This window comes from Crocodylus porosus, unplaced genomic scaffold (genome assembly GCF_001723895.1).
Source record: "Crocodylus porosus isolate Cpor-Errol unplaced genomic scaffold, CroPor_comp1, whole genome shotgun sequence".
Classification (NCBI taxonomy): Eukaryota; Metazoa; Chordata; order Crocodylia; family Crocodylidae; genus Crocodylus; species Crocodylus porosus.
The window spans coordinates 17,978,987-17,989,723 of record NW_017728928.1 but is presented as its reverse complement, the minus strand read 5'-3'; the positions used below and the strand labels follow the sequence as shown (position 1 = coordinate 17,989,723).

The 10,737-nt window shown below is 44.3% G+C and overlaps 1 protein-coding gene across 1 annotated transcript in view; it reads right to left on the bottom strand.

Annotated features, from left to right (window-relative positions):
• LOC109315227 (heparan sulfate glucosamine 3-O-sulfotransferase 3B1-like) overlaps positions 1–10,737 on the bottom strand; it is a gene marked incomplete at its 5' end in the record, with an annotated part of 39,018 nt that overhangs the window by 3,418 nt on the left and 24,863 nt on the right. The window contains one exon of the mRNA XM_019542824.1: positions 1–180. This exon is cut by the window's left edge and continues 3,418 nt beyond it. Coding sequence (XP_019398369.1) covers positions 1–180 — 180 coding nt within the window. The remainder of the gene's footprint in view (positions 181–10,737) is intronic.

Here is a 10,737-nt window from a genome sequence, read left to right as displayed (position 1 = left end):
TTCTTAGAGAGAGTCTGTGTGTAATCAGATATGGCTCTGGTTACAGGGTCCCTTACGACTACGATGAGCTTGGTGCCCTTCGACATGGCGGAGATACGAGCAGGTGCCTCCTTGGTGACGAAGTAGCTGGGCGTTTTCTCCATGGTGATCTGCCCGTCCAGGGTCCTGGGCATCAAGTCTCTGCCAAACAAATACATGTTATTTAGGAAGGGCAGATAACTGGTTCCCTTGCAGTGTAAACCTTTACAAGGCCTGCTACTAGCACACCATCATTTCGACTCACTTACAGGGCCTGATATTAGATTCCCAATGCCCACACCACAGCAGTAATTTATACTTTATTTGGTTCCTTCTATGCATACAATATGTTAGTCTGCCTCCATAAGCTGTGAAATTGCTGAGGTCTCAAAATTATATCAGTTCAACAAAACACTTTGGAAAAAATATCTGCTAAAGCTGTGGTGCAGAGAAGAGGCATTCAGCTTAAAATGCTTATATAGTTATGAGGATTTTTGGTTGTAGCCATGTTGGTCCAAGAACATAGGCAGGAACCTTGCCTGCCTATATAGTTATCAGGCACAAAAAGGTAAATCTAATTTTTCCTTCTTGTCCTTACCCCGTCATCCCTTCCCCCAACCTTCTTCCTTCTTTCAGTGGGAGACTACACTCGGCGAATAAAATGCTAGAAGTGTGCAACACGCGTTGTGAATGTGCAAACCCCCCCCCCACGATTTGTCAGCATCAGCTCCACTATATTTATTTACTGAATTATGAATTAATTTAGGATTACTCTGGCACCTCTTATTTCCGTTCCTCCAGCTCCCATGATAATTACCTAAATAAGCTGTAGAAAATTCAACTGATGGCCTCTCCATTGCACCTCTGAGATACTAAGTCAGCATTTGATATTGTTCACTCCTGTATCATAATACATTGCATCAAGGACTCAATGCTATTATTGAAAAACAGGCCTATTCAAAATATATATCACAGCGTTCCATGCATGTCTTTCACTGTATCACATCTATTCAACTGAAACGTGTTGAAATATCATTAAGATGCATCATAGCTATAACATGGCCTTTCAGATCTACCTGCCACTTCCACTACAGACAACATTTACTGTCCAGAAAACCCACTCTCCTTAAGACAAAGTATGAAATGGCCATCAAGACAACCGAGAGACGGCTGGTGGCCTTTGTACCTTGCCTGAATACGGTAAAGGCCCTCTTGCCAGCTGTGCATATAGGCTCGTATAAAGGGCAGGCATGTAGCAGGTCACTGGAAGTGTCACAAAATCCATACTTAAGTGAATACAGAGGTGCTCATAACCAGGCCACTTGTGGAAGCAGACTTCTCTCTGAAAGACCTATACTTCTCCCATGGCAGAGGCCAAATTTCAAAAACTTCAGGGCAAACGCAGCACATTTTACCAATGAAGTGGCTACCCCAGATACTGCCAGATAAAGGTGAGGGAGTTTCCAGTTAGAAACCAGTTTACTCCAAGGCCAAAAGAAGTCTTGGAGAAATAGAGCAGTACTTTTCCTGGGTCAGCTGTTCTGCGGTTTGGTAAATCACACCAGGTGAACAAAGAAGGGCGCAAGTCAACAACAGTACTGAGAGCCGCTGTTAAATGTAACTAGAGCAGATGCAGCTTTCGACAGACTACTCATTAACCAGCATCTCTTTCTAACATTAATCCAAGCCCTGCAACTTGCACTGGCTGCCTATCACTGCCCAGACTGGGTTTTAACATATTCATTTCACCTCGGAAGATTAAAGCAGGGATGCTCAGGTGCTCATCCCCCAGCCCACGTCACCTGGCCCTTGGGGCCCCCATGGGTCTGGAAATGTGGGCCCATCAACTAAGTTTCTGGACCCACAGGGAACCCCAAGCCCTACATGTTTGGTCTGGTGCCCAATCCCTGTGTGCAGGGCTGGGTGTAGGGTGGAGCCAGGTCCCGATCCTGACATGAGGGGGACTGGCACTGGGCCCCCAGGAGCTCATCCCAATGTGCTGGTGTAGGGGAGGGGGGCGACGCCAGGCCCCAGGAGGCCAATTCTGGCATGCTGTGGTGGGAGGGAGCAGTGCCAGGTCCCTGGGGACCAAGTCACAGAGCACAGGGCAAGGAAGTTGTGGTGCTGGGCTCCAGAGCCCAGTCCTGACACACACTGCTCAATTTTGCCCGCAGACCTGCCTGCCCCACTCATCTGGATCATGGTATCAAGGATTGTGGTATCAAAAGACTGAGCACCACTGCACCAACAGCATAGGATCCGCCTGTTCTTTCCCTGAACGTGCTCCTGTTGCTGTGTTTAGGAGAGATGCTCAAGTTGGAGCGAATTGGTAGCAAGGGTGGGGAAAGTCAAGCTAGTCTGCCCAGGCTCTAGCTCTCTGGAGCTCACTTCTTCCCCAGGGCCTGCTCTCAGTCCTTTGAGAAGGTGGGAAACTAGCGATGGTTAAATAGTGATGATGCATGGGACTCTGAAACTATGTGCAGCGGGGACGTAGGTGGAAGCCAATTTCCATTTTATTTATGGCAGTCCAAACTGAAAGCGAAAGCTCTGCCTATTGTAGTTTTAAAATAAAAAGTGTCAAGAACATTGACTGAGAACTCCATTCTACTTTGGAGAGCTCCAAAACAAATAACTATTAGGAAGGACATTCTACATAGCTGGTAGAATGATTTAATCTGTATCTCTTCAGGATGCTAGGAGTGAGGTGTTCATTGTAGACTATAGTAGTTATTTCTCCCAACAGGTCTACTGGATTCCTGATTTTAAAAAAAATAGTATTGTCCAAAGTATACCACATCCATTACCAGCACACTCACAAAATAGCCAGAACTTGCATTTGCATATTGTCATTGAGTCCTCAACTCCACTTTGTTTCAGCAAGATATGTGGGCACTCAGTTCTTTGCAGGATTAGTCTCAAAGCCTTCCACCCAGCAGTCCCCTGTTGAGGGAAGGAGTCTCAAAAGCAAAGTCATCTGAGCTCCCCCTACTGGGCCTTCACCGGCTTTCTGTAAAAAGATGCTCTTTCTAGACCTATGAACTTTCCTACGGAAATGCTGGCACAATAACAAAGACAACAGTAAAATAGACTTGCATTGCTAATTTTTCTGCATTTGAAGATCAGAAGTCTTTTCCAGTGGAGATAAACAGAGCCAGCAAAGAGAGAAATGTGATATTCCAGCCTCTATAACAGCCATTATAAGCAAAAAGACCAGCAAGAATAAATGAAGGGCTTCTCAAGAGGTGCATTACCAGGACCTAGTTCCAAAGCAAAAAAAAAAAAAAGATTTTCCCACAGTACCAAGGCACTGTTTTGTAATAGTTGCATCTTAACACCAGGGTCCCACCACTAGGAATCACAGCAAGTATATTAGTTTATCTTACTTTAAAGAGACATGTAGAATCCATAAGACAGCGAGTGTGTTTGGATATCATGGCCTGTTGAGACTAGAGGTTAGATAGTACTGTCACAACACCCTCCTGCTTCAGAAAGTCAGGATACATGCCCAATTTCATTTTTGCCCCTTCTCTAGCTGAAATCTGCACCACGGTTTTCAATATTTTCCTAGAAAGATTAGTTGGTTTGCTGACAACTTGATACTGGAAACAAAGTTACAGGCCTGAGATGTTCACAGATGGAGAAATTGTTGATACCTAGCTTAAATAATAATGGCTTGTAAGTAAACTGCTGGACTGACTTACAGGTGAACCAGAGAGCAAATGGGTGGGAGCATGGCACAGAGTCCAATTTCTCAACGCACTGACATTTGTCCTAAAAGCCTTCAATGCAAGTTATTTCACGTTTTAGAAAATTGCATGGCTCTAAGGCTAGGGACAGAAGTTACATATGAACTGGTATATAAGTGATGGGGAACCAGCTGAAATCTGTAACGCAACAGAAGTTTAGTGCGCATAAACTGCTTTCAAAATGGTTGAAGCTGGTTTAAGATAAACCTGGACGGATGTAGTATCAGACTTAACTGATTTAGGTTAAATTGGTTTAATCGACTCTGTCCCAGACCCCCTCCAGATTCAAGTTAACTTGCAATTCCCCAGCATCCCAGGATGCTTTGCACCTCCCTGCAACCCTCCCCCCCACACTTACAAGGTGTGTGAACTAGCCTTGGCCCAAGCTGTCTGCTTCAGCTGAGCAGGGAGGCATGCCTGAGCACCCCCGGTTTCTGGCCTGGGCCACTGCAGTTACATGGCTGCATTTCCAGAATCAAAAGTGAATGTTTGTTCACTTGCTTATCAGTTCAATATATGCAACTTAGACTAACCTGCAAAAATTGAATCAATTCAGCCTTGAGGTTTTTGACTGTCTGTACATAGCCTAAAAGGCTCTGCCAGAGCTGCAGAGATAGCAAGAGCAAACCAAAAGTAGGAGACACATTTGTGAGAAGAAAGCAGGACACAGGTCGGAAAACTGTCAACTGCAGCACTGCCAGGGACACACAGATGATGTCAGACTAGACCGCATCAGGGCTAAAGGATGTATTGATTTTGTCCCACTACTATTGATCCAATGTTGTATTCAGGTTGAAGTGGCCAATGCTCTGTTTTAACTACTCCCCAACTTGTCCAGGCTGCAATGCTTCAGCTTGATCCACTATTCTGTAGGGGTTATGTTCACATTAGAGATTTGGGTAGCTTCAGTCTCCAGTTTTGTGCAACCTGCAACTCTAGGAGTCTGGACAAGTTGCCAATATAGGGGGAGACTGAAGCAGAAAGGAAAGTTAAGCCAAGGGAACCGAGTGCCTAATTTCTTTTTGTACCCTTGAAATTCTCATCTTGGTTTGGAGACTAGATTCATAAATTTCAGAGGAAGCTTTCAGAAGCCACCGTTACCTGGCCATCCCTTGGAAAGAAGGATTCTGCACTGAATGCAATGAGCAAAGCTGAAAAGGCAAGTCTGCCTAGGTCCACTGACTCCCACTGAAGTGCAATAATCTACACTGGACTGCTTATGACTGGGGGTGAACAAACTGCAGTTGTACTTCTGAAGAATGGAGGAAGATGAAGGAGAAAGAGACAAGAGACTTGGAAGAGATGGCACATGTTTCATGATACAAGCACAAAAACAACAGCTGAAGATTTGCAACTCCATGAATGAGGACAGGGAAGAAAAAGGGAAGGGTCTGGTGTTGAGGTGGGGTGTGAGATGGGGTGGGGGTGGGTTGGGAGGAAACTAGACGGGGTGCAGTGAACTGAGTGGTTAACTGTTAGTGAAGTGCTTTGTGAAATGTTTGGTCATGATGTTGACATGTACAACCAAACAACCGTATACAAGACTATTTTTTAAAAAGCCAATCCCCCCTCCCCAAACACAACAGTTTACATTAGCTGCAGATCTGCTTGGTCAGCTCCTGTGGAATAGCTTCTCAACAATGCAATAGGGTTGCTTCAGAAGAGCAGAGCTATGAATTTTCTGCAGGCGGAGAAGAGCTCCTAACTCTGAGCTATTAACATGTCAAGGGAAACAGAGGAAAAGCTTTTCCTTTAATGAATTTTACTTCAAAGCTTGCACCCATCGTGGGTGAAATGATAGGCTTAGCTTAAAGATGGATTGGCCTACTTTACCTATTAACCACTTAGACTAATGTAATAAAGGCTCTCTTTATTCAAACAGTTCTAATCCCCAAGCCCTTTGCAGTCCCAAAATCTTTATTAAGGCGGCGAGCTAAAATAAATGCTAAAATGCTGCAGTTTTGGAGGCAGGGGATTTGAAGGGGGGGGGGGGAGGTTGGTTTTGTTTTTTGTTTTTCTACATAAAACTTCTCTAATGTGAAAAAGGGACTTGGCGAGAGAAATTTACAAGAAGTCAGAATGACAGGTGGCCACATGGTAATCCGATCCCTGAAGCCTAATGCCCTTTGTGGCAGCTTTTTGTCTGCACAGAGGGACTCTGAGCTAATCTGTTGACACTTCTCAATAAAGAATATTGAGAGAGGCGAGGGGTGGTGGGGGGGAACGGGACCCAAGTTGGGGTTTACAAACTGTTGATTTGTTATTCATTTGTAACAAGTGTGCAGGTACAGCAGACCTATGTTTGCAGGGTGGACAAAAGCCTCCTAAGACTTGCAAGGCAACCTCGACTGAGGAGCTGCAGTGATGGAGCAGGCTTATGTTAGACCTGGTGAAGGGACTGCCATGGGCTTATTGCAATGGGTCACAAAAGTTTTTAGCATTAAGGTACCTCCCCCCCCATAATGTGCCAGCTCTTAGCTTTCATTTGGTTTGCTGACTGCAGAAAGATAGAGCAATTCTTCTGTTGCACAGAACTCCGAACGATCACAATAGGTCAGCATGTTTTTGGTGTTATGGATTCCTACTTGAAATCTTTGGGTGCCTATACATGAGCCAGGAGGCTGGTCCAGCACACTGTAATCCAGCGTGTCAGAGCAGCTCCAGCAGCCTCCCGCGATCATCAGGTCCAGCCACCCTGCTCTAGGGCAGGAAAGACTGCCAAGATCAGATGACCCCAGCAAAATGTGCACCCAGTTGTCTTTTGAAGATCGCCAGGGAAGGTGACTGTACCACCCTCATATTTCAGCGTTCTCATGCTTCAAAATGATAGCAGAGGCACTTTATCTAATGCTTTTTTGATGAGTTTTAGATATCTCCTGCCTCCTCACCCTTTTGAAGTGCAGGGATGTTGATACAGGAGATGCTCAGGCTGCTTTAATTAGAGCAAGCACCCCCTATCCCCACCACTCCCAGAACACATGTATAAATGCCCTTCGTGTTTATCATGTGAACTGTGTTTGCACAGCTAATAATGCTAACAGTGTGGCACCCATAGCACTCCTGAAAGGATCAAGGCACCGGGGTGCCAGGGCATTCTGAGTATCATTGGTCTATTCTATGAAGAGACATGCATACAAGAAATTTTGCATGTACACTAGGGTAGAGGAAGATGGGTGGACAGTTGAACCCAACTTAAAAAACACATTTTAAAATGCCGGTAGCATACAGAACTCAAATCACTAAACACCGAGCATAGATGATATAACCACAGCGTTATGACCCCAGTGGTTCTTACTGTCAGGAATCCTATCTGGAAATGTTTCAATAACACCCACAGCAAAACAGATTCAGTTAAGAGATTCCCCAGACTCGCGTGAGGTTGCCCAGCTGAACTTTTATTAAGAAAAGCAGCCATTTTCACTTGTTCCTGCTGCTCATAGAAGTGGCAGTTAGATCCCTAGTTAGGAGTCCCAATGTCCAAGTCTCTTTGCAAATTTAGTCCCACACACCTGTTTCCCCACCTGTGTATGCTTTTATCCAAAGTACCATTAATGCCACCTGGAAGGAGCTCTTCAGCAGAAAATCAACTGCCTTGAAGTATTTTAAGGAGTTGAGGAAGCTCTAGTGAATACGATCCAGACCCTATGCATCACTGAAGGTCTGGCAGAGGAAGACACATTGGGGCACGTTGGAGCAGGTATACGTGTTGTTTTATCCCTCAGTGACTCGTCTCAGGGTTATCTTTTCCAGTTGTTCATTATCATGCTAGAGAAGCATCCAGGCTATTCTAGCTTATGCACAGGTCCAGGTGCATAATGGGGATTAGAAAATAGCTCTGAACCCTTTTCCTTTATTGCATCCACTACTAAAGATAGAGCCAACCAGCAGACATTACCCGGTATCATGCACCCTTTATTGTTTTTAATTCTATACCTTTTACCAAATTCTTACTGTTACTGAAAGTCACCCCCAGAACAAGGATGGAGAGATTAAAAAAAAAAAAAAAAAAATCATGATCTTTGCTTAAGGCCTACAGTGCTTATGAACTAAAGTGGTGTTTTTGGTACAATACCGATTTTTGGCATTGGATGGTCTGAGTCTCCTATGGCAACCAACCATGGAGCAGGCTCAGACTGCATCTTGCAGCTCTAGTCTTGTGGCCTGAGCAATAGACAAAGCTCCAAGAACTCCTGAATACTAATTCTAACGCCATCTCATGTGATCTTGGGTCAATCATCCTTTCTGTCAATCTGTCCATGGGCATCAACTTCCTCATATCACAGAGGGGCATGACACCAGCCACAGTTGTATTTAGAGTGTTTTGCAGTTAAAATACTATAAAAAGCACCTAAAATACCTGGATGCTTATGAGAACCTATAGAGCTGGGCAGGAAACCACACTCTTAAGTCCATGGCTTTGCCTACTTTGGGTCTGGCTGCACATGGTAGGAGAATGGTCTTTTGCATTGTATTTCTGGATGTTGTTCCCAACCCTTCCCTGGCAATAAGAAACAGAAGAAAAGGGATATGGTGAATTAGACAAACTGACTGGCTGCAGGTCAAACTGTTGAAGTTGAGACCTGTAATCCAGATCCGTGTGCCTCTCAGATGGATGTCCATGTGGAGCTCGCAAAACTAATTCTGCCAAATGAGTTGTTAAAAGAAAGAGACCAAAGCAAGAAGAAGACTGTCAGGGTCTATTTCTTGTGGAAAGTATTCAGATACTGCCCCAGTAACAGGACGTCCAGAAAACGTAGCAGCAGCCTTTCCTGTAACACACTTCTGCTTGTCCTCTCCCTGGTCTTGATATCCACACTGGTTCACAACTGAGGGCAAGAGCTTGCAATGCCTTATCTGCTTCTATAGGACTCCCCCCCCACACCACTCTTTGGAATTGCTGGGAAAGGGGGCAGCTGGATAATAGTCTTCCACTGCTTTATTGGAGGCAACAACTGAAACCCATCCAGTCATACTGCAGATTCCCATTCAAAATAATCTTCAGCTACTGGAAATGCAGATGAGTTGACTTCTGCCTCCCTCCACTGCTAACTTTTCAAGAAAATAAAAAATTGAGGGACAGGGTACATCAGGAGTTAAATTTAGCCCAGAAGAGCTAAGCCTGGTGTTCCTGGAAAAGTTGGAGTCGCTGTAAGAGAAGGAAGAAAATATACCCCCGTTGCTAGCACCAAGCAGCCATGCTGTACATTTCATCCACTTTGCCAGGGTGATAACCAGTTGTTCCTCATCTCCAAGATAGCAAGCTGCTGACAGGAAGGAGGAGAAAATTTACAATGGTTATCAGTACAGCTGAGGGCCAGATTAAAAAAAAAAAAAGCCAGCTTGCAGACCCATAACGGCGCCTGGTAAGTCTGGGAAGCCAAAAAATAAAGCAGTAAGGCAACTTTCTGCAGTCTTTTGTCTTCAGTCAAAAGAATCTGTTCTTACTCGCTGCATCCTTTCTGCACATAAATCCTTTGCCATCTATAATGCATTAATTGTTATTTTGCTTCGACAATGACTTGCAAGCTGAGACCCTGCCCACACGGTACCTTTGGACTTGCACTGGTTCCCGCAGAAGAGGATGATGAGACTTTGTAGGCTCTCACCCTCCATCGCTAACTGGTGTAGATGGCACGGCCAGAGAAGGGACAGAGCCAGAAGAGCTTAATGTCACTGAGAAATACTTGATCACAGCTTGCTTTAGTGTCACACTTCTAGAAGGGCTGAGTGTCTGGGTCCAGTCCAGGTACAGTTCTTAGAAAATGTTTGAAAAGAAAAAAAAGAAAAAAAAAAAACCCAAAAAACCACGTCTACAGATAGTTTCACTAGGGCGTGGGGCATTAGAAAGGATTTTAAAGTGCTTCTTGTTCAGTCCCTGTCCCTCCCCATAAGGGCGTAACATAACTTTTATTAGTGGTCATCATAAAAGATGATTTATTAAAAAGTTAAACTGTTGGCACACAGCTCAGCTCATGTATTGCCGGTCTATACCATCATAAGCGAGTGAAGCTCTTTTCAATACCTAAGAAAATATCCAAAGCAAGGGAAACAAGGGCTGGTATGCAGAACCAGATTTTTCAAGTCTGTGAGAAAAGTTTCACTCTCACCCACTATCAGTTGCTGAAAAGAAACCTACATTAAAACCCCCCAAAACACAAAACAACCCCCCCATAACATTCATTATTTAGCTAGCCACTCAAAAAGATGTTTGAAGTTTTAACGGCTGCTCTTTTCTCCAGCTTGATAATAAAATAATCAAATCCCAGAAATCTGGAAGAAATACTATTTTAAAGCAAGCATCTGACAGGCCCAGTGAAAGAATGTTAAAGTAATAAAGTGTTTTAATTGCATCAAGGAGGCTGCCATCAGCACCAAGGTCAACTGCCTTTGAAATTACCACTTGGCTTTTGTTCCATGTTCTTGTGGTGGCAGATGGAGAGGGGGAGGAGATGAGAAACCTGCTTAAGTTTGGCTTTGGGTTGAGACTGCAATATGGTTTTTCATATATATTTTTCCAAGTAATACCAACTCTGGGTTAAGCTAGCACCTCTCCTTAAAACGCAGCATAAGGACCCTTACAGTAGCAATGCTACTTCTCAATCTTTTATTACCGACTGGATGGACAGCTTGTGTGCCTTCATCTCAAGTGGGAGCCCATTGTTCAGGTTGGCAAATTATACAATAAAATGAATTACTATGAACCAACCTCGGCCTTTTTGAAATGGATGTAACTCAATACTGCTCCGTCAAATGCAGACCCTGTAACCTACACAAAACAGATGATGGGAATTAATGAACTTCAGAGGGAGGGGGGGAAATAAATTGGGCCTGTAACTGAGATGATTTCTCCCTCCAGCAAACACCTCTGCCAGTTCTCCCCCATGTGTCATGGAAATGGAAGAAGATGCAATGACCCGTCCAGGATTCTGGCGTAAGCTGAGGAAGAGACTGTATCCAAGCTTAAGACATTCAT